The 25178-nt window shown below is 35.8% G+C and overlaps 1 protein-coding gene across 26 annotated transcripts in view; it reads left to right on the forward strand.

The window, feature by feature from the left end:
- MAP2 (microtubule associated protein 2) overlaps nt 1-23152 on the forward strand; it is a 231219-nt gene extending 208067 nt beyond the window's left edge. For 14 of the 26 annotated variants that reach the window (XM_070422009.1, XM_070422006.1, XM_070422013.1 and 11 more), the window contains 7 exons: nt 3284-3454; nt 4801-4948; nt 9820-10160; nt 14966-15058; nt 16918-16999; nt 18895-19007; nt 19214-23152. In XM_070422009.1, coding sequence (XP_070278110.1) covers nt 3284-3454; nt 4801-4948; nt 9820-10160; nt 14966-15058; nt 16918-16999; nt 18895-19007; nt 19214-19429 — 1164 coding nt within the window. In that variant the 3' untranslated portion in view covers nt 19430-23152. The remainder of the gene's footprint in view (nt 1-3283; nt 3455-4800; nt 4949-9819; nt 10161-14965; nt 15059-16917; nt 17000-18894; nt 19008-19213) is intronic. The other 12 variants (XM_070422023.1, XM_070422021.1, XM_070422026.1 and 9 more) reach the window with 3 other exon arrangements.
- Nucleotides 23153-25178: the final 2026 nt, after the last annotated feature.

Consider the following 25178-nt stretch of genomic DNA (forward strand, 5'->3'; position numbering starts at 1 on the left):
ATTATTTATTTTTCATAGATTCAAGATAAACCATCATAATCAACACAAAATTAAATTTTATAATACATATTTATTATGTCTACCAAATAAGAATCTGAGCAAACTAAGCATGTAGATGAACAAAAGTTAGTAAAAATATATTATTAACCCCTTTATCTAAAGACAACTACAGTTACCATTTTGATGTAGAATCTTTGTTTTTTTCTACACATTTGTAGGTTTAATAACAAAAGCACAGCGTATCAGTTGTTTAATTAAACAGTAAACAGAATTCCATGTCACTGAATATTCTTATACATTATCTTAATGACTATATCATATTGCATTTTATTTATTCAAAGTATATACTTAATCAACTCCCTATTATTCAAACTATATTTTTCTTGATTTTTAGCAAAATTACTATGCAGAAATCATTTTTTGCTCAATCCTATAAATGCATCCCTGTGCATTCCCTGTAGTGAAATTATTGTTTCAAGAAGAAGGTCCATATTTAAAGTTTTTGATCGAGATTATCAGATTGTCCTCCATTAAGATTCTACTGACTTTTATGTCCAGCTGTATATAAAAGTGCCCATGTTCACCATTGGTTACTAGTTATTCCTATACTTTTTCTATATTTCTCAAGTTATGAAGATGAAATATCTTATTGTTCTAATTTGGTTGTATTGATGATATTTAACTTCTTTATATGTTTAAAAATCTGTTTTAGTTTTTATTTTATGAACTTTATTTTTATATTATTAACCATATTTTTAAAACTTTCAAAAGACCGAAGTCAACATGACTTTTCTTATTGAAAGAAAAATTGTAAAGAGTACTAATAAAATCCTAAAATTACAACAGATCATTTGAATTATGTTAATTAGTAACATATCACAGTGTTCTCAGCCAACATGTATGATACATGAATCACAATTCTTTGTTTAGCTTTTTAAAAACAAGTAAGATTTTAGATTTCCACTTTTTATTTATTGTGAAAAATAGGAATTCATTTTTAATAACAGCCAGACTTTTATATAATCCTGAACACAAGGAGCTTTATGTTGATAAAAACATAAATAGATATATATTTATTTAATTTTTATATAGATGTTTATAGTCTTGAACATATGGCAAGCAATAGAATCCATTTATTGCTTTGGTAAATATTAGTGTTTATTTTGAAAACACTGTGATTTTAAGATTTGTATATCTTCACTTTCTGTTTCTGATGAGCAACTAGTCAGTTGTGGTGTTTAAGAGCAGGGTTAGAACAGACCAGGTCCAATATTAACTATATTACCTTTTCTTCCTGTGTCTTCATTTCCAAAAATAATGGAAGGAGTAAAAATTCCTACATCATAAGTTAACTGTAAATGTTAAATATAGTAATTTTATAAAATAGTGCCTAGAACATAGTATTTGACAGTGAGAGTTGCTATTGTTGTTATTATTATTGTTATTTGAAAGGTGGAAATCGTTGGCAGCAGATATGGAAAGTAAATTTGAGCTTTCCCCCATTAGGGAAAGAATGTTTCCATGTACAATGTTTGAAAAATGTTTAGGAAATTTTTTTTAAAGTGCCTTTGCCTTTAAATAATTCAACAGGAGTTGACATGCAATGCTTACACGTAAGACAGAAACCATACACATCTTCTGACACAAAAATGAACCTTTTCCCCTTGTAAATACCCATCTCATTTTTCTGAGGAAAATTAGACCACCATTCTTTCCAGCTGTTTTTCATTTAGCATCCCTCTTTTTCCTTCCTTGTAACCTCATTTTTTTCTGTTCCCTAAAACCCTAAGATAAACTTTTATTTTTCTCTGGTATTCAGTACACCCATCAGAACAGTTATCGCCAGTTTTTCAATTGACCTTTATTGTGATCCTGACCTTAAACCTTCATGTCATTTTGATTTTTTGTTTGTTCATTTTATTTTGTTTTTAGCATCAAATTAATAGTTTTCTTTTATAATTTGTGGCAATTCAGTCACTCAGTTTTCTTTCCTATATTCACACTTTTGAAATTCACTATTTTGTGGGTAGCATCAATAAAAATTAAAAATGACTTCTGCTGACCCTGTTAACACTTCCCAGACAAGGTGCTGGCTCTGTAAAACAGGAAGTGAATTGTGCAACCAGTGACAAGTTCTGCCTGTTAAAGTGGCTACAGAAACTTGAGATAAAAAAAAAAAATATCAGTTTCAAGTGCTATTTTTAAACAACTAAATCATATTAATTATTTGAAGATAAAATATCCTTGGCTTTGTCATACTTGTCTGCATATTTAATAGAGTTTCCCAAGAGACACTGGGCATGCCAGCATAGCTTACTTTCAAAACCATTGGCATCCAACCCACTTACTTAAACTTGCCCACAATCTCCCCCTGGGTTATCAACACCTACAAATTCAGTCTTGGATTTTTATGGGCAGTCTCTTCAGTGCTGACTTTCATTTTTGGAATTTATAACACATCATACAAACTGTGCCCCATGAGCAAAAATGTTATGAATTGTATGGCATAACTTAATCCCCAGTTTGCATTTTACTCATAAAATAAACTCATATAGAAACTCTGCAGTTTTCTGATGAAGTCAATGTATATAATCTAAAATATATATTTTCTCAACTTAAAAAAATTTTAATTATTACATTTTAAATATACCTTATTTTTTTTGTGTGTTTTTTTTTTTAAATTTCAGAGAGGAAGGGAGAGGGAGAGAGATAGAAACATCAATGATGAGAGAGAATCATTGATTGGCTGCCTCCTGCATACAACCCACTGGGAATCGAGCCCGCAACCCAGGCATGATCCCTGACTGAGAATCAAACCTTGAACTCCTGGTTCATAGGTTGATGCTCAACCACTGAGCCACACCGGCCAGGCTTATACCTTGTTCTAAAGTTCTTGAAATGTGACCACAATATTAGTTATATATACATCTTAAGAGCTATGTTTATCAAAGGAACAATTCCAACAAACTCACAAGATAGTATCATCTAAGATAGTATCATGTAAGATCTATGGATTAATCAGAGACTTTATACATAGAATGCATAAAGAATACTTTAATCTATATTCTCATATGTGAGTATTCCTAAGTTTAAAAGAGGTGTTCAATGAAAATCTCTCATTCTCATATAAATATACATCTTTGTCATCATTTATAACCATTTATCATGTGTTCTTATTAAAAATATACATTTAATTTTTTATATGTTTATACATTTTTAAATTTTCCTTTTATTTCATAGTTTGGTTTATTTTGTGCTTTTGTTTGTTTTCTTTCATGGCTAGAATTCTACCTTGTCAAAGATTCCTGCCTTACAGGGTAACACAAAGTCCCCAAGATGCAGCTCAGCCTGCCCTAGTCCAACTAAAAGGACTACATTTTCTGACAGTTTTTTAATACAGCCCTCCTCAGCGGGCTCCACAGACTGTTTGCCATACTCAGAATCAGGGAACAAGGTAAGGCAGCAGGTCAGTCAAAGGTGCAGAAAGGAATATAATTTGGGAAGAGGACAGGATTCAATAAATGAATGAAAGCAAACACTATAAATTCTGACTGGGGTAACATTTAAATAATAGACCTTTATGGAAAACAAATACAAATTAAAAGCTTGAGCAGCTATGAATAGTCTAACCATTAAAAAACTAGAAAATGTCTTTTTCTAGGTATACCACCCATTACTAATTTATTATTTATTTGAAATTTAATAAAATTTCAAATGCAAACAAAATATATTAAACATATTGCATGTAGCATATTATATATATATACAATCTAATATATATATTGCATAATCTAATAATACCAAATTATATTATATACTAGATGCCCAGTGCACGAATCCGTGGGGTCCCTTGGCCTGGCATGCACCCTCTTGCAATTCGGGACCCTTCAGGGGATGTTGGAGGCCTGGTGCATGGTTTCAGCCCAATCCCCACAGGCCAGGCCGTGGGACCCCACTGGTGCATGAATCTATGCATCAGGCCTCTAGTATACATATAAGATTTTTGGTTAATCGTTTCCCGCCCTCCCCCCTCCCCTCTTCCCTCTAGATTCATCAGTCTGATCTATGTTTCCATGCCTGTGCATTGAGTGTCTGCTCTCTGGTGGTCAGTGCACATCATGGCTACCGGTTGAACAGTTGAATGGTCAGATGGTCGCTTAGGCGTTTGTATATATATAGACAATACAGTAGAGAGTTTGGATTTGGCATCAGACACATCAGGATTTAAGACGAACCTCTGTTACCTACCAACTTGAAAAAATTATATAAACTGATTAAACCTGTCTCCTTGGCTATAAAATGCATATGATTTTTGTGCTGAGAATTAAATCATAAGTGGATATAAAGTGCTTCCAATTCCTATGACATAAGTGCACAATGTATGCAAGGGTCATTATCAGGAATATTATGCATGCAATGCCCTACTGCCATTCCTTTCTGATTAATAAATTATCATGCTGATGTAGATATTTCAGTAAAATTATTAATTCACTAAAATTACTTGAGTAAATTCATTTTGCCTATATTATCAATTAAGATTGGAACTTCATAATCAATTATTAACACTAAATCCAAAGTAATCCATTTTTATAAACCTCTAGGCAAATATGAATTCTAAGTTTTGAAGTAGAAATGCTTATAAGCATGTGAAATTCAGTGGTGTGTATTAAAGAAGTTAATCTATCAGCACAGGAGGAAAAATAGCCAGATCAATGTAATCACCATGTATAATTAAAAATAAAGGTTCACAAGAATCCAACGTTCTTTTGTCTCCGCCCCCCCCCCCCCCCCCCCCATCAGGATGGAGTAACCAAGAGCCCAGAAAAGCGCTCATCTCTGCCAAGACCCTCCTCCATCCTCCCTCCTCGGAGAGCTGTATCAGGAGACAGAGACGAGAACTCCTTCTCTCTCAACAGTTCCTTCTCCTCTTCAGCACGGCGGACCACTAGTAGGTTATTTTGGTTTGTCTTCCTTTCTAATCATGTTTCTAAAATCCCACAAGTAGAGCAGAACTTACGTATGTATGCCTTACATTTGTCAAAACGTGCTTTAAAATCAGATTGCATTTGTCCTGAGGATCAGGAAATTTAGACTGTTGAGGGGTCCTAAGAGCTATTTGAGTCAAAACGATTCATGGAGGAAATGAGTACATACTGCATTGTAATTCATTAAATGGGATTGGGACAAAGTTGTTTTGCTCAGAATATATTTCCCTCTTCTTTCACATTTAGAGTAAAAATAAATTTGAAAGAAGTAATTAAGAAAACCTGTAGTCAGGTGTTTAGAAGATATATAGCTATAGAAACTTAACCCTTAAAATCTAACTGGAAAGTCAACAATCAAAACCTAGGATCCTGCTCAATTTGTTAAGAATTTGCCTTCCAATCAGGCTGTAAACAGAGCATGTTCTGTGCCAGAGCTTCAGTTTCTTTAGACTGATGGCCCATCATGTACTGGTTGGTAGTTATCACCGTATCTGTAAAGACTATAAAAATGTTCTAATCATTCATTACCTACTTATATGTTGTGTTGCTACCGAGACTATCCGGTAAAGCCTGGGTTCAAATTACCTTCACAAATATGTTTCTATCACACCAAAAATAGCTACCATTTATTGAGACATGGAGATGCTAAAATCTTAAGACACATTTTCCACACAATTTTATTAACAAAGCTAATGGTTAGGTATAAATAACCTCATTAAATCTTCTAATGAGAAAACTGACTTTTTAGAAAGTGTAACTTGTCCAATGTTATACAGCTAGTAAGTGGTTGAATTTGGCTGTCAGCCCACTGATCATTTCACAACCTGTCCTCATAAAGTCTTCTCTATATTTATTTGGAAGAAATAGTTACAGAGAATTGCTCTATAGAATCCCTTGGAAAATCGTACAGTATCTCTGTAACTTAAAAATCATTACAAAATGGTGGAAACGTTTGAAAAAATAGTATCTGTCATTAAGATCTATTACAAAATGGTGGAAATTGCCACTGCTATCACGTTGTAGTTGACTTCACCACTTACTTTTTATTGAATTTTTAGGAATTAGCCCACTTGAAATGTAACCATGACATTTAAACAGTGCTTTTGTCTACAATGAACATGTTTGTTACATTAGAGCAATTGTGCTCTACATCATTTAGCTTCATGAAGTATTAACATCCTTTGAAATATGTGCTAGGAAAACTTTGAAAGCATTAAAACTCTTTTTTCCTTAGCAAAAATAAAGTGTTCAAATGAAATTGGAAAGAATGCATTTAAGAGTTAATCATCTCCAGAGATAAGACTTCAGCTCAGATATCTGGAGTTGGAATTGGGCATAACCCCGGGGGTGTTAAGACAAGACAAATGTATCAAGTACTCCCCAAATGTATACCATGAATCATGTTTCTATTTGTTGCTATGGAAACAAATGGTACTTCCTCCATAAATCTACAACTTCCAGCCACTGTGCTCTGCCCTTTAAAATGTATCTGCATATAAATTGCTTTTTTGTTCTGAGTCAATCTATTTTGATTTTCTAACTTTACTTACATAAGCATGTTGCATTGTATTATTTGATAATGAACATAACTGATACTCTAAGGAAAGGGTTTGTTTCATCTCCACATAGCAATAGCTAAAAGGCACAGGGACAATTAGAAGAGTGTGATTTGCCTGTCATCTTTTTAACTGCACACAAGAATATTCTGGCAGTTGGTACAGCTATTGAAAAGATTTGAAAGGAACAATGCTATACCGGAAGTTCATTTAGCCCCAAAGGAGGAAAAGACATTGTCATTGAGGAGCTGACAAGATAAATGGGGGTGCCATTTAATAAAGTAACTTGTAAATATTTTAAATTTTTTAATCTTTATTGTTGAAGGTACTATATATGTCCCCTTTTCCCCTCATTGACCTCTCTCACCCCCTCCCACCCCTTTTTAGTTGTTTTTGTATCTTAAATTTAACCTTTTTAAATTTCAGAACATATAAGAAACACTCAAATGTGTCATTTTGACGACTAGATCATCATTTATTGCAATAAAAATGATTATATCTATTGAACATCAGTGTTAATGGCATAATATTAGTGATTTCCCCCCTCATTCTCCAGATGTAACTCAAAATCTTTATTCTTTAGTTTTCCAAAGCTTAAAGCCTTTTTCTAAAAGTATAGCAATGACTCTTATTTTAAAAAATATCTTTAGTAAAAATTGTTATTCACATCCAACATATTACATCAGCTTAATCTCTATAAAGTCAAACAAACAAACAAAAACAAACACCTCAGCACACTTGGATCAATTCTGAATCCAATTCGTACTATTTTAAAAAGAAAATATATTATATACCTCCTGTGTTCAGATCCCACTGGGTACAGTGACAAATAATACAGAGAAGATCCTTCTCCCTCAAAGACCTGAGTTATTCGGAGGTGAGGAAGTCATAGAGAAAACATTTGAGGCAGAAATACGGTTCCGCAGAAGGACATAGTGATTGATTCAAGCCTGCATCCAAAACTTGGTCATAAACAAGCTTTGTAGAAAAGAAGCTACAGGCAAGTTGGGTGTGGTTGTATCATCCTGGTCTCAAAATACGATTTTGTTGAAAGCAATAAAAATCACAGAATGCACACTAATTTATCACTTCAGTCTCTTCATATCTCATTTCATATTGTTAGTTGACGAGTTTACCTGTTTTGCCCTTATGTTACAAAACCAAAAGGACATAGGGCAACTTTCAATTAATATGTGAAAACTGTTCACTGAAAGAGGAAATAAAATTATTCTGTTTCTCCAGGAAATTAAACCTAGACCAATGAGTAGCTCTATGTTGCCTATACATCACAATTGTCTTAGAAGCTCTGTGGAGCTCACTACTTGTAAATATTTAAGCAAATATTAATTGTCCCCCTTCTCAGGAAGAACTTCCTGCAACAATGGTCAATTACATTAGATGACTCTATGTCCTCTTCACTTCATTGGTTTTAAACTTAATGAGTCATTGCCCTAACCGGTTTGGCTCAGTGGATGGAGCATCAGCCTGCGGGCTAAAAGGTCCCAGGTTTGATTCCAGTCAAGGGCATGTACCTGGGTTGCGGGCACATCCCCAGTAGGAGGTGTGCAGGAGGCAGCTGGTCGATGTTTCTCTCTCATCGATGTTTCTAACTCTCTATCCCTCTCCCGTCCTCTCTGTAAAAAATCAATAAAATATATTTTTTAAAAAAACTTAATGAGTCATATCTTTATCCTCTCTACAGGATTTCTAGAAGACTCATTGATTTTTACAAAGTACCACATACTCAGTAGTAAAAAATAAAAATCATGTCCTTTCTATAAAATACAACAAAAGAGTTTGTATAATCAATGTAAATAATGTAAATAAGTGGTCTATAAATGAAATCAATGTATTATTCTAAGAGAAAAGATTTTTATGTTAAGAAAAAGATAAATAGCCCAGGCGGTGTTGCATAGTGGTTGAGCGACGACCTATGAGGAGATCATGGTTCAATTCTCAGGCAGGGCACATGCCTGGGTTGTGGGCTCTATCCCCAGTAGGGGGCCTGCAGGAAGCAGCCGATCAGTGATTCTCTCTCATCATTGATGTTTTTATCTCTCTCTCCCTCTCCCTTCTTCTCTAAAATCAATAAAAAGTATATTTAAAAAGAAAAACAAAAAATATTAAGAAGCTAGAATTCAATATTGTCTGGGTAAATGAGCCTCAATGTCCTCATTTTTAAATTAGGGATAATAAGAGGTCCCTCTAGCTATTATATTTTTTGTATTTTGTTTTTGTTTGTTTGTTTAGTTGGTTGGTTGGTTGGTATTTTGGTGGTCACAAAAGTGTTTCGAAATTTGTAAGGTATACTTTTATTTATATCATTCTTTCAAAAAAAAAGGTTTGAAATGTCATTCAAGATACATTTTAAAAGATAATATGAGGCAAACATAGTATAAGAAATGGGGGAAAGGAGTCAAATGATAAAGTGAGGCTAAAGTCAAATTGAGGCCAAAAAAAAATTGTATCTTGCAATATCTTGAATAATTGGCCATGAGAGATTATTGATTTGACTTCAAATTACCAAACTAGTAATGAGGGTAGAGGAGAAAACACAATCAGAAACAAGATTTACTGTGAATATAATGTTAAAAACATCCTAGTTTTCTAAGGAGATAAATGGACTTTTTTTTTTTTTTTTTTGGTATTAAGAACTAAGACAACTTTCCTTATAAAGAAAATACATGATATTGTAGACAATGTCTGACATCATTGAATGGCTTTCAATAAACACATTTGCAACTCACAGTGCTCTTCCATATAAGATGAGGGGATACCATTGAAACGTAATCCAATAATTTTCTACATAGTCCAAAAGTCTGTGATTTAAGTCACAGTTTTACATTGAATGTCCACCTGGATATCAGAATGAAGTTACTGCACAGAGCAATGGTCTGCATAGCATTTGAGGGAACTTCAGTAAATATAAACCCACATAAGATTAAGGGCAGACTCTTTTTGCAACTAATGGCATATCCATATGCCTTAATGATTACCCAGGTAAAAACAATTTTTGACACATTTATAATAGACTTAAGAAAAATCAGCAAAACTCAAGTTTTATTCTTGCATTGACAGCAATGCATGTTCAAAAAACTGTACCAGGTAATGACCATAAAAGAGGAGGCTTACATTTTTTAGCATTGTGATTCATAGCTACTCTAAATACTTCAGAAACTTAATGCATTATAAATGCTAACAATTGTGAGAAGAAGGATACATTGAGGAGAGCTTTTTAATGCTGAATTTTTGGTTCTGCTTTTTATTTGTTCATGTAGGGTCAGAGCCGATTCGCAGAGCAGGAAAAAGTGGCACTTCAACACCCACCACCCCTGGATCAACCGCCATCACTCCTGGCACCCCACCAAGCTACTCTTCACGCACCCCAGGCACTCCTGGAACCCCTAGCTACCCCAGGACCCCTCACACACCAGGAACCCCCAAATCTGCCATCTTGGTGCCCAGTGAGAAGAAAGTCGCCATCATCCGTACTCCTCCAAAGTCTCCTGCTACTCCTAAGCAGCTTCGGCTTATTAACCAACCACTGCCAGACCTGAAGAATGTCAAGTCTAAAATCGGATCAACAGACAACATCAAATACCAGCCTAAAGGGGGGCAGGTAAGAATCATATGAATACGTATTTGCTGCCAGGTATAAAATCCACTAATTATTATGATGCCTTCCTCATAATATAAGCTAACAGTTCTTACAGAAAAAGGGAGATGGAGTTACTGGTTTGATTTATGGCCAAGAGTTTGGAACTTATCCGAGAAAGCTAGCTTATAAAATATAATGAAAATCACCGGACATACTTATTTCTATTAATAAATATGGTTACTATTGGATAAAAATTGTTGTGACCATGTGAGAGAAACTTTTATTTGGTTGCCTAACAGATCTTTTCTAAATGTATCTCTATTGCCTTATGGATTTTAATTTAAGAGATTAAAATTGCATTTCTGATATAAATTGACAGCATTCTATTTTAGATCCTGACTGTGAGCTCATCTGACTATATTTTAGTGATTCCACTTTCACCTCCTTCCTTCTTCCCCAAGGATTTCCTATGAAGTCTTCTACCATTTCCTTCACTCCAAATCAGAACTAATGATTTGATGCCCCAAATAGCTCTTACTACATTGTGTATCACTATAGCACAGGTTACGTTATCTCTTGTTGATGTCACTACAGTAGTTGTTAAATGGTCTCCCTTCATCTTTTCTTTTATCTGAATATACACTGCATACTATAGCCAGTTTTTCTCACCACATTTGTAATTAAGCATTCTATTGTATGGTCATTTAATGCCGATCTTGTCCCATTTACTAGACCATAAACTCTATAAAATTAGGGATGAGGTCCATTTTGTTCTCAGTATTCAGTAGATGCTCAATAAAATGTTTGTTGAAAGTAGAATGAATGTAGTATTTTATATGCATGGTGAGATGCATTCTTTCTAATGACTGTTGAATAGGTGTGAATATTGTCATAAAGAATATTGGACCAGGATGTAAGAGCTGAGTTCTTGGCCCCCCTTTTCTATTAAATTTTGCATGACCTTAGATCAGGGGTGGGCAAACTTTTTGACTCGAGGGCCACAATGGGTTCTTAAACTGGACCGGAGGGCCGGAACAAAAGCATGGATGAAGTGTTTGTGTGAACTAATATAAATTCAAAGTAAACATCATTACATAAAAGGGTACGGTCTTTTTTTTTTTTTTTTAGTTTTATTCATTTCAAACGGGCAGGATCCGGCCCGCGGGCCGTAGTTTGCCCACGGCTGCCTTAGATACTGACCTCTTATATCCTCAGATTTCTTAATTTGTAGAATAGAAGGAACAAAATAATACCTGTTTTTGTATATAGCACCATCTCATTTAAATAAACTATACCCTAGTTGGTTTGGCTCAGTAGATAGAGCATCAGCCTGTGGACCAAAGGGTCTCGGGTTCAGTTCCAGTCAAGGACACATACCTTGGTTGCAGGCTCCTCCTCAGGTCGAGCCCTGATCGGGGCACGTGCAGGAGGCAACCAATCAATGTGTTTCTCTCACATTACTGTTTCCCTCTGTCTTTCTCTCTCTCTTCCACTCTCCCTAAAAATCAATGGAAAAATATCTTCGGGTGAGGATTAACAAAAATAAAAAATAATAAATAGACTATAAGGTCACTTTTAGATCTCATATCTATGGTTTGCCTCAGAATATGATAGTAATTTGTCAACTATGTATGCAACTAAGTCACAAATATTTTCCTATGATAGTGAAATCCTTTTTTGCCAGTCTCCTGCTGTGGCTGGACTGATTGGGCTGAACCTTGAAAGATGATCTGTTACAGGTTCTACTAGCAAGAGATAATAACATAAAGAAAGCATGGGGATGAACTTGAAAGTATAAATACAGTCTGGCCCAAAATGTAAAGTATTAAGAGAGGCCTCAAAAATCAGATTTGCTGAGAACCCTGGCTTCCTGGCTAAGAAATGTTGATTCATTTAATTGGAAATAGGGAGTTGGTGAGAATTTTGAATAAGGCAGAGCTTTTAGGAAGATGATCCAGTTGGTTTCACTTCCACTGAGAAGTATGCAGAAGAAAAAATTGCCTCTCTTTCAGATCACCCCATTTTGCGTTAATAGTTCAAGTAAAACTTTTAATAAAATAAAATAATAAAAGTTAAAATGTGTTATAGAGTTCATTTGGGTAATGATTATTCAAATATTTTTCTTCCATATCATGAATATAGAAAATTAGTTAATTTGCCAAATAGAAGTTTTTTATTTATATTTTTAGACAGTCTCTAAAATATTAAAATGATTTTCTGTTGACATATGCTTTAGGAAAACGAAAGTTCAATGAAAATAATTCTTCTCAAAGAAAGAAATTTGATTTAGATCTTTCCATAGAACAGAGTTAAAACTCAACTCTTTCATTTAAATACACACACACACACACACAGAGACACACACACACAAAACTAATCTAGAAGGGTAATTCTATTTTATTGCCAAAACTTTATCCTTCACAGCAGCCATCTATTTTTCTATTTTATGGAAAGGTTTGTGACAAGTGCTGATATTTGTGGAATTAGCTCTCTAAGTGTTAATTAATGGAAATGATCCTAGAGATCTTTGGCATGAAGTATTTTGTAATTTTTCTAAGGCGTAAATGTGAGTCACACAGACAAGGTGGGTGCTCAGGTGCCAGTTGTCAAGCTAGAGGGTAAATCATATTGAGCAAAGGGGTTTTGTTTTGTCTACTTAGCCATCAAGCAAGATGGCACATGTCATACTTGGCCTCATTTTAGACAAAAGCAATATACTATGAAGCTATTACAAATATGGAAATATGTAAAGAATATGCCATTAACACATGTCAAAGGTCGGCTTCACATTATAGATTGAGCCGACATAGGTTAAGAAAGTCTACCATGGAAAAGAATCAGCTAGTTGTTTCACTAGAAAATCTGTGACTATCTAGAAAACCAGAAAAAATCAACAGAAGTCGACATTTAAGTTTTAAGATTTAAATTATCTCTAAATAATGCTAGCAATGTGTGTGATGCCTTTGGGTTTGAATAACTTGTTTTGGCAATCAGAAAAATTGTCAAAAAGTTGATTAAATGTTAGAGTCAGATTCTTGCAGCCAAATTTAGAATTTCCATTTTTGCAGCAAGTTAATCAGAGTTAACATTTGGCTTGTGATCACTTTGTAATGAGTGTCTTGATTGGTACTCTAATGATCTCTAATTTAAAGTTTGTTAATGCAATATGAGACCCTTTATATTCCTAAGGATGAGAGAAAAAACTGGCTTAGATGAATTCTATTTCATTGCCAAATAATTAGATCTTCATGGATAAAAATTAAAAGTATTATTAGGCATAATAAATTATTTTCTTTCTAAAATACATTTTTGTGGTTTGAAATGTAATGGTCTTTATTGACTCAAAGGTATGTGTATCATAGTTTATATGAAATTCTGAGCTTACAGCTACACTTATTGTTAGATATAGACTGTGTGATACACCTCCTTTTATGAAACTGGAATTTTTATTATGCCCTAAGGTGTGGCCCAATCATCACATCTTCTGAATTCAGATTTTTGACAAGGGGCCCTTCCCTTGGGCTGTCAATGATATTTCCCTTTAAGGGACAGCTATCTCGTCAATGTTAGTTAGGCAGGACTGCGATTTAAGCTTTGTCTAGTTAAAAATAGTCAGGATTCATGTCTTCTTGCAATTTTTTATCCTTTTTTAAAAGATCAAGAGATGTAATACTAGATGTAACATAGCTGTATATCTAAGATAAATTTATTTAGCTTTTTTTTAAAAAAAAAATAAGAGGATAAACTGTCCCATAAAGCATTGAAAATGTGATTTCTCTTAAGCTATTGGGGGAAGGGAAGAACAGTAGCTTTAGAAAAAGTAAAACGAACCAACCAAAACAATAAAAATAAACCTTTCTTTCTGTGCTAACTTTGCTTATCTGGCCTCTACAACATGCAGAATTCAAAAGACACATCAAAGAAGTCACAAGAGTTTTAACTTTGCACATTATATTATGCCAGAGTAATATCTTTCCAGATCTGGATTTGCTATTGTCTTCAAGATAAAACTGAACTTCCTGAAAGTAGAAATAAAACACCTAACCTCAAATCTGTTGGACCTACCCAAGGCCTGGACTACATGACTTCATGCAAGTCAGCTAACTAAAGTTCTTTGGTTTTCTACCTTCTGCAAATAGAAAGAATGCTTCCACACCCACCACCCAAGGGCAATGCCTGTTTACCTATGAGCAGCTTTCAGAGAGGCATTTCAAAGGCCACTGAGCCACGCCTTCAGGGAAGGCCCAGAGCCTCCTTGCTGACCCTCTTAGGAAACCAGGGGTTCTTCCCCTGAATGAATGAGGACCCTCACCTGTAGCATTCACTAGACCCTGTGCTATGTGACCCAATAATACAGTTAAGTCAAGATAGTTTATAATGGTGATGGCTGACACTGTCAGGGTTAAAGAGAGGCAGGCAGGGCACTGGCATATCCTTGAGGATCCTGGGCTGACCTACACTGAACTATACTATTGGACCTTCCGTAGAGTAAACCTGAGTCTCACTGTTGCCCACAGTACTGGAAGCCTCCTCCCCCCAGATGATCCAAGTTTTCATTTTCTCTTCCTCTAATTGCTTCCATATTATACTTGCCTACAACTGGGACACAGAAGGCTCTGGAGCACTTGGCCCTTAGGAGTGCAGAACAATAGAGGCTCATTTTTATACGATAGATCTGCTCCTTAGTTCCAGTGTTCGCTTTTCTCTTAAATGATTATGTAGGTGGAAGGGAGTTTAGAGCCTTTTTGGCGCTACCCATTCTGGTTCCCTATACCCAGGCTGTTGAAAGAAAAATGCACAATGAAGTTACCTCCAATTCCTTTTAGGTTAGGATTTTAAACAAGAAGATCGATTTTAGCAAGGTTCAGTCCAGATGTGGTTCCAAGGATAACATCAAACATTCTGCTGGGGGCGGAAATGTAAGTAGAAGCTTCTGTTAGAAAGCTGTCCTGATTGCGTGGAGCCATCTGCACAGCCAGCACCCTGTCTCCTTTCCTGCCTCCTTCCCAACACACTCCGCCTTGTTGCTGCCCCACGTGTCCCCTTGATCTGGGAGCTTCTCAGCCTTGCATTTTCGGTGATGGGTTTCTCATCCTTCCCTTTAAGATCACCAGCACACTTCTTGCTTTCGTTTGAAGAAACAAAACCTTAATGGAGTGCACTATGGTTTCCAGGGGGATGGAAAACCCACTTCACTTGCCAATTTTGTTTGTTGGCCTTTGGCCCCAAGGCATTTCCTCACGCTATCTCTGTTCCCCTGCAAAAGTCACCTGGGTACACAGTTTTCTAGCTCCATTTAAATTACTCTTGAGGCAAAGATTGATATAGTTTAAAATACCCAGTGTGTGATGTCAGTCTTTTGTGATAAATCATTCATGAGAATTAGAAGTCCCTTGAATAACACAAAACTGGTGAAGTATGGGTCTTCTCTAATTCGAAGTGAAAGGATTTAAGTCCTGGTATACATGTCTTAATGGTATTTTTCCTGTCTCTTAAATTGAGTGGACATAATATCCTGAGAGGAAAGGAAGATGAATCCATGTCTCTCAAACTTAGATGAGGCAGAATTGAAACAGGCAAACTCAAGCCAGATCCTGTCACCTAAACTTTAGGTTCTGGCCATCTGTAACTCCAATAATTTAGAGTACAAAAACCAGAATTCTCACCTGTCTAATAACTCTTGGCTCCTTTCTCCTCAACTGGACAGAGATGGAGTCAAGCAGTGAGAGATGAGCAAGTGACTTCTATCAGGAACTGTCACCTGATGTTCAAAGTTGATCCACTGAGCATAAAAATTTCCCTGCCATGGGAAGTCCATAGCAAGGTTTGCTGGGCTTCTCCAAGAGTTCTGGGCTAAGCCTCAGGGTCACTGTTTACATGGACATGGTTGCCTTCCTCCCTGTTGGCCTAACTGTAAGTCTCACCACCTGGTACTTTCACAGAAACAGTATCAGTCCAAGTAAATAACTTGAAGTGATCAGAAGGCGGACCCAAAATACCTAAGTAAAAAAAAGGATAAATTGAGATAACTAATAAACTTAAAATAAGTAGGTGAGCTTCCAACCTCCAAAACAATAATCTTAAAATTTCCTCTAGAGAAGAATCACTTATTCAAACACACAGAGTCCCTGGCCCCATTTCCACAGCATCCAATTTAGTAATCCCCGCATACTTCTGATGCAAATGCACCATGAGCCACACTTGGAGAAGCACTATTCTAAATATTGGGAGAGGAAATAATTTCAACAAAACACAAAAAGAAAAAAAAATGCTGTTCTCATTAATAATCTGGTGCACAAGAAAAATTCCATTTAGCTAAGACATAATGTTTACAGCTTTCTTCTTCCTGTATCTTAAAGCAATACTGTCCTTCTTGTATCTTTACCAATGTTGTTCACTTCTATGTAAAAATCACTTTTGAAAAAAATAATGTATCTCTTCACTTGGCTCTTTGCTTATGGAAAGGTTTAACACGATGTCGCTTCGTTCTTGCCTTATTAATCCAGGTGTTTCTGTCCCCTTTGTGGCATGATCTGTTTCCTACTAATACAATCTTCTGTTTTAGGATTTTCTTCCACTTGGGTCCTTCTTTCCAACCAAACATGTGGGAGGACATGTTGGAGATTATGTTGCCCTATGTGTGTATGTGCTTCAGTTTGGGTTCCTGGATATGTTGTAGTGTGTTGTAAGTTTGTACATGTTTCTAGATTTGATGTATGAACTTAGGGGGTTTGTTCAAATCTAAACTATTTTAAGCATTTTTATGTGATTCACACAGGTACAGATTGTTACTAAGAAGATAGACCTAAGCCATGTGACATCCAAATGTGGCTCTCTAAAGAACATCCGCCACAGGCCAGGTAAGTAAATGCTGTTAGTGGCTTGAGGAATATTATTTTGGATTCAAGAAGTTGACAGGCAAAGGTTTTGTTGTTGTGAAATACCCAATTGGAAGGACTTTTCAATGTCCTGATACTTAATTCTTTTATATAGAGAAACTTAAGTTAGAAATTTGGACATCTTCATTTGGACCAGTAAACTCCATTACCAATAATAGGCTGTATATCATAGGACAGGTTAAAAATTACAAGATACATTTATCTCTATGTACTCAACATGCTTATTGCAGCTCTTTCTAAATATGTAGTCTATAAAATGCTTTGGACCAGGTATTCATACATAATTACATGGACTTAAAGCAGCATTTCCAACGATTTTTCATGAGATTGTTTTTCTACATTAAGTGAAATAAGGATTGTGGGTAAGCAAAGCTGAAGAATTCTATTTATCTGTTGAATTTCTCAGATCCTTTAGTAGGTCAATAAGAACTGTAAATTCTCAGCAGGATATAAATGCTTCTCAAACATATTTGACTATGGACCTCTTGATTTTCTAGAACATGTCATGGGACTAGTGCTCTACAGTAGAGTTTATATTCTTAATTCCTAAGGATTTTTCCCTCTTTCAAATGTGACTCTAACATATTTTGAGTTATTTTTCCGAGTATCACGTATTACATGTATTTTTGCTAAACTCCACCTCCACTCATGTGTAAATAATGGACAACTATCAAATTTGTAATTTTCTTGAGAAATTTTGATACAATTTTTATATATCATTGTATTATAGAATAACATGAGGAAGCAATTGGTTTTAATAATCTATGCTTATCATCTTAATTAAACCAAGTATTAGAGTATTCCCATTCATCGTCTCACATGTTATCAGAAACAAGGTGTAAGAACAATTAAGCCCAGTAAGATCAGGAGAAGATTATTAAAAAGATTTATTAGTTGAAAAACATTTATTCATTAAAATTGATAAATGCCTTAGAAACATGTCTAGAAATCAGGCTTTGCTTTGGCAAGGGGTATTCATAAAACAAGTCAAGGAATTAAAATTACTTATATGGAGTCTCTATTACTAGTTTCAGAACTGCTACCCTGGCTTTAGCTTCTCTGTCATTCATGAGGCAGCAGGGACATGGCCCCATTCTGCCTGTCTTCATAATTCCCCTGTCTATAACTCAAGCCTACAAACACTTAGCTGACTTTTACTGCCCTGTCAACAGTATGACTGAGGTTTTGGGCCATACTGCCTATTTTCTTCCAGAATACAGAAGAAAATATTGCGTTCTTTAATTCCAGACAGTAAGTATACAATTATTCAAATTTACCTGGGGTCTTGATGCACAAAAAAATTTTACATAGACAAGGAAATATTCTGTGCAGAGATTTACTGGTATAAAAGACTATTGTCATGAACTCCCATCTATTCCTAAATCTAGCTCTTCTGTAATAACTGAATCAGGTGACTAAATTCATAAAGAAGTGTTAGCACAATGATCCTTGACAACAGCAAGATTTTCACCAGTTTACTGTGGAATGTGGAATAGCTATAGAGAATATGAAGAAAACAGGTCAGCACCTGCAGTCACAGATTATTTATTATACAGATAAGAGAAGCCCCTCTGATATCTTATGTTACAGTGGTTAGAGGAGAAAGGTATTAATATGTAAAGCAATTCATACAATAGTACAAAAAAGATGTCATTATCTTGAGTGACATGGGGAAAATGGTATGGACTAGAAATTTTAAAAGATTTTTTTTTTCACATCTATGGTCAGAGGCTAGTAGAGCTAATTGAGCTTGTGGTTTACAATGGTCTATCTACTATAATAATTTTTGGGAAATAGTCACCACTAATAGAAGATTTCATTTCAGCAAGGATTTTAAAGCCTTTCTCCTCACATAGGTGGTGGACGTGTGAAAATTGAGAGTGTAAAACTGGATTTCAAAGAAAAGGCTCAAGCTAAAGTCGGTTCGCTTGACAATGCTCACCATGTACCCGGAGGTGGAAATGTCAAGGTAAGAAACAAGGTCATGAGTGGTCTCGCCTTTTTTTTGTTGGTTTTTATCAACATGGGTCCAAGACTAAAGACCTGAACATATGGGAAGTAGGGATGGCAGAGCTGAGTAGAAGTGACATTCACATTAGCTCTGGGATATAGAAAAAGATCTAGGGGTTAGTTAAGATGCTTGAATTAACAGGGACTGATGCTTGTCTTACACAGATTGACAGCCAGAAGTTGAACTTCAGAGAGCACGCTAAGGCCCGTGTGGACCACGGGGCTGAGATCATCACACAATCCCCAGGCAGATCCAGCGTGGCATCCCCAAGGCGACTCAGCAACGTCTCCTCTTCGGGAAGCATCAACCTGCTCGAATCCCCTCAGCTTGCCACCCTGGCCGAGGATGTCACTGCTGCACTCGCTAAGCAGGGCTTGTGAATATTTCTCATTTAGCATTGAAGTCATACTATTTAGGCATGAGCTCTTGGCAGGAGTGGGCTCTGAGCAGGTGTTATGTTTATTCTTTACAAACCATAAAATAAATATAATCTCATTCCCAAACTCTAGTAATTGTTACAATTTTATATTTAAAAACAGGAATAGCATATGCAGAAATTGACTTGATTTCCATTTGCAACAGGAAGACACTGGCTTTACCTAAGTACAATTGGACGATTACTTTTGCTCTGCTCTGTTTTGCATGGAGTATTATTATTTGAAAAAATTGCATTTTCACCTTTCATGTGCCTGAAGGCTATCCACTACATTCTGAAAGGCCTTGTTAACATCCAAGCTGCTCATCTCACTATTATTCTATTGCTGGGTGAAACGATAAAAGCTTCACATTGTAACTTATTGCCGGTTCAAAAGAAATCAAGGAGCCTGGTGGCAGGAAGGGAAGAGCATGTAAGAAATAAGGTTGTTTTTTTTTTTTTTTTTTAAGTGTTATTTTGTATAAATGGGAAGAAAGATTCAATTAAGTTATTAACATTTGGGACCTGGATAATTATATCAGAGTATAAGTCAATTCAATAAATTATTTAACTAATTAAAAAATAGTTTCGAAGCATTTGAGCTGCGGTTGAGGAAGTGGTGCAGAAGTGCTCTCTTAAGAATGAAGCACTTGCACTAGGATGGACTCGTGTCTGGTTAGAATGTCAGTTATCAGCTAGATCTGTGTCCACACTACCAGTTTCACACCCCCTTTCCATCTGTTTGATACAGTATTATAGATATAAATATATATATATTTCTCTGTGGCCATTTGTGATACTTCCTCATATACTTGAATATTATACTTCCTTATTCACAGTATCTGTGTCTCCTGCACCCTTTGGTGTTGCAATTTTAGGTATGTGAAAGTAGATGTTAGCAGGGTTCTTTCCCTATTTAAAAAAAATACATTAAAAAGACAAAAAGTTTTAGCATGAAGTTGCTTTCTGTAACAACTCAAAGCTGTAACCCTGTTATAGTGCCAGATACAAGTCTCTCCCGTGATGCTAGAAGATTTTATTTTTCTTTGTTTTCACCAACATGGAGTTTGTGGGGGTGAGTCCAGTTATACATAAAAGGGTTTACAGATTGTTGGTTTAAAATTATGGATTTCAATTATTTTGAATCACAGAATGGTTTGGGCTTTTTATTTCTGTAATCATTCACGAAAGACTTATTAATATTTCTTCTTCCCTTTTTTTTCCATTTGCTAAAGTTGAAACTAACAGTGGGAATTTGGGACATGTTATCCCCTTCTTCCAAATAGGACCTGCTTATCAAATTATCTGACAGAAGAGATTTGGCTTCCTTCCCCCAAGTAAAGATCCCTTGATCAGAAAGGAAAAATACAGTATTTTGAGAAGCTATAGCTACAAAATGCTTGAGATGCAGATGTCAAAATCATTTTATTCAAGACTCCAACACTGCTTAAAGGAATACTGTATGACCTAACCTTACTTATGAGTAGATAATACTGTTTGACTTTATATACAGTCTAGAAATCACAAATCAATGAATTAAATCCTCTCATAAATCATTCATCTTAGACTTATGAAGAAACAATGAATTAGTCAGTGGCCTGAATAAGGCAATGAGTTACCAGGCTGGGTGGGTGCATTTTAGTATTTTATCTATTCATTTACTTGCTCAGGGCTGGTAGGTTGGATTATGAACAGTTACAGGCAAATGATCTGGTAGGTGTTTGATTCATTTAAGCCAAACCAATTTATGAATGTAAAGGAAGAAATAATGAGCATGGGTAAGGCAAAAAGGAAGAATAGTAGCATCTGAGAAAGAACTCAAGAAATGCAATAACAGAGAGACACGGGTGACATTTTGTGACTCGTTGAATATTGGAACCAATGTGACATCCACAGTAAGACACTCCAGGAGCAAATGTGCACCATTCACTCTCAAAGGAAAGGTTTTACATAGGCAAACATGTTGGAAACTATATTTAAATCAGTTACTTCATATAACAGTAAAAAAGATAGAAACTACTGAGTAGGACAATGGGTGTGTCTATTTTCCGCCTAATAATTGCTGTGAGGTTTTATTTGACCAATCTGGCATTTTATCCATCAGCTTCCCTTGAAATGCACCGGAAAATAGAAGGAAGAATAGTCGTGTGGAAACTTACGGTATTTTCTTACATGTTTGATAGTGTTAGATAGTGATTGAAGTTCGGTAGAAAGAAGTTAACAACTGGTTAGAACAACTTTAACAAGTGAAACATGTTTGTTTTTTCAACTTGGTTTAAGTTTTTTATAAAAATTAACAATAAAGAACATCTCAACATATTAAAATTCAGGTTCTTAAAAATACGTGTCTAAAATAAAATTTATGTAAAGCATTAAGTTATTAGATTTGGCATTTAAAACAAATGTTTATTTCAAACCACAGAAAAATTATAATGAGTAAATGCTCTTCCTTTGTATGGAAATGTGATTCTCTATGATGTTAATAACAACAATGAAAAACCTGAATCTTTGTACCAGTGAAAGAGAGAAACACAGGATGAATGTCTTCTTATGGGGATAAGTGGTGGAACCCATCTTGCCCTCACTCTCAAGGTTAATGACACAAATTAAGCTTTTTGAGCACCACTTTTGTGGGGACATCCATACGCTGATCTAGAAACTAAAGCTTCATAGTTCCGGTTCTAGATCTATTCATGCCAGTTTCTCTTGGGCTTTAGCCTTTGAGAACCTGTTAAAGGAGACATAACTAATCCAGAGCCGTGAAGAGTTAAAAGGCCAACTTCTCCATTGAACTCACCCTCTCTGGGTCACCTGCAGCCAAGAATTGGGTACCTTATAACGATGCAGGAAAGATCCGAGTTTATGATGAGTTTCAAAGGCCATGTTCATTTAGGAACCAACTCTCTCTGGATCCTCCTACTGAGTTCCAGCAGGGTGATGGGCTGAAATCCCACCCACAAGCAAGACGCCTGTGTAACACCAACTACCTATGGCTGAAGAAGGTCACAGAGAGAACTTTCTTAGATGGAAGACTGTACTAATGGTAGCTGGCTTCTTCAGACACTCCTATAGTGGTACAGCAAGAAATGGGATCATCAACCAAAATATAACATGTCAGTAGTAGTAAAGAAATAATCTCAATGTGCTTAATTCTGGCATAGCTATAATTATAGTTTTTCTCATATTTTTCATGCCCCAAAAAGGAGGTAAATAAACTATTCATGGTCTAAGTAGCCAACATAAATAAATAAAGTAGATTCATGGCTTGGAAAGGCAAATTCTAGGCACTCCTTCCAAGATCGATGTGGTAAAATCAGCATTGATATTTGTTTTTCTAGGCCTAGGAGTTTTAGCCTCTGTGTGTAGGTTGAGGCCAAGTCCCTCTGCCAGAAAAGGCTTATTTTTAAGCTCAAAAACTGTCAATCATGAAAATCTACTTCAACTTTAGCAAAAAGAAAAAAACAACAACAAAAAGTATACTCTGTATGCTGCGATTCCAAGGTTCCAACACTCCGCTACAAATCTGTGGGGGGGTTTCTTTCTTCTGATAACTCTAGAGCCTGTTACCATAGAAAGGCATTTCTTCAATGGCTGATTGTAGTTAGTTCATGTTTTTCAATCAAAATTTGCAAATGTATTTGTTGCTGTATAGTGATTGTTTTGCAAAATAAAATTGCTTGTCATCTGATTTATAGTTTCAGATTGTTTCTTCTCTGGGAAAAATTGTGTGTGTGTGTGTGTGTGTGTGTATATATATATCCCTTGTTTGTATAGAAATGCAATACATATTGTTCAATCCAAGCAAAGAAAAATTGTAAAGAGAAGGCTACAATTATCTGCGAAATTCCTACCATGTGTCAGACCCTTTCACTACTGTATTAGCAGAAGGCTATCTGTTGCAAGTGACAGAAACTCAAATCAAATTCGCTAAGCATAAAGGCAAATTTATTGACTCAAGTAACCAACTGGTCAGGAGTATGGCTCAGGCATCAATGAATTCAGGCACTCAAAAGATGTCATTAGAAATCTTTCTTTTCCTGCTTCCTCTGTGTTGGTTTCATTCTCAGGCAGGCACCCCTTTCCGGATAGTCACTAGAAGCTACAGGTTGCACAAACTGCAAAGAAAGCCTTATTCCAGTAGCTCTCTAGCCAAAAGCCAGGGTCTGAAAAAATCATTGAATTACTTGAGTCACCTGTTCCCTTGTGCTAATTGGCCAGGCTTGAGTTATAGATCCAACTCTGTCACAGGTGGTTGGACTGCATGAACAAATCATGGAGAGGAAATGTTCCCTTCAAAGTAAAAATCTGCTAGAGCCAGAAAAGAGAGGATTTAATTCTGTGAAGGTCATAAAAACATACATCTTCTACATCCATACACTGTATTCCCTACCTTTATTCATCCTTTAGTTTTTTTGCTACTCACACTGTGTTTAGGCTTCACCTGGGAGCTGATTAAAGATGCAAATTTGCAGTCTACATTCCAGACCAATTTACAACCTCTCCCTAGGTCAGTGGTTCTCAACTTTGGCTGCACATTAGAATCACCTGGGAATCTTTTTAAAATCCTGATTTTTGGGCCTCATCCTCCGGAAATTATGTTTCTTTGTTATGGGTTGGGGCCACAACATTCGTAATAAAGAAACAATTTCCGGAGGATGAGGCCCAGAAATCAGGATTTTAAAAAGATTCCCAGGTGATTCTAATGTGCAGCCAAGGTTGGGAACCACTGCCCAGGTGATTCATCTGCTCATTAAGTTTGAGAAGCACTCAGTTTATCCAATCCTTTCTAATGTGCTGAAGGAGAAAGAACTCCGTTGCAGTCCACTAACAGGTAAGAATTATTCCTAAGACTACTTGACTATAATGCTGCAATAAAATAGGGACACATACATCTTTAAGAATAAGTGTTTTCAATTTTTGTTGCATGGATACCCAGAAGAGGGATTGCTGGGTCAGATGGTAGCTCTAAATTTTCTGAGGAACCTCCGTACTGGTTTCCATAGTGACTGCAACAGTTTACATTCCCACCGTCAGTGTACAAGTGTTCCCTTTCTCCACATTCTCTTCAACATTTATCGTCATATTGAAAACAGGCATTGTCATGAGTGTGGGTAGTATCTCATCATGGTTTTGATTTGCATTTCACCTATAGCTAGTGATGTGAGCATTTTTTAATATATCTGTTGGCCATCTGTACAGCTTCCTTGGAAAAGTTTCTATTCAGGTCCTCTGCCTATTTTAATTGGATTGTTTTTGTTGGTGAATTGTATGAGCATTCGGTTGGTTGCCTTTTATTTTGTTGGTGGTTTCGTTTGCTGTGCGGAAGCTTTTTAGTTTGAAGTTAGTCACATTCATTTATTTTTGTTTCACTCCCTTTGCCTTGGGGTCAAGGCCACAAAGACCCCTCTGAGACCGAGATTCGTAAGTTTAGTACCTAAGTTTTTTTCCATTTATCTGTTTCTATTTTTCTGTTTCAGGTCATATTCAAGTCTTTAATCCATTTTTCTGTATGGTGTCAGGAGTGGTATATTTTTAAAAAAGAAAAGACTACTTGAGACACCACACCAGGTCTGATATCACAGTTACCAAGTAGCAGAAATTTGTGACTGGTAAAAAAAAATACTTTTGTATTGGAGGTTTTCCAGACTTCATATCATTCTAAAACCAACTTCTACCAATGTTGTCATAAGCTTTTCTTCCTTTTTTTAAATTTT

The sequence above is a fragment of the Myotis yumanensis genome, unplaced genomic scaffold, assembly GCF_028538775.1.
Source record: "Myotis yumanensis isolate MYYU_CA2020_CCGP unplaced genomic scaffold, mMyoYum1.0.hap1 SCAF_8, whole genome shotgun sequence".
NCBI classification, from domain to species: domain Eukaryota; kingdom Metazoa; phylum Chordata; class Mammalia; order Chiroptera; family Vespertilionidae; genus Myotis; species Myotis yumanensis.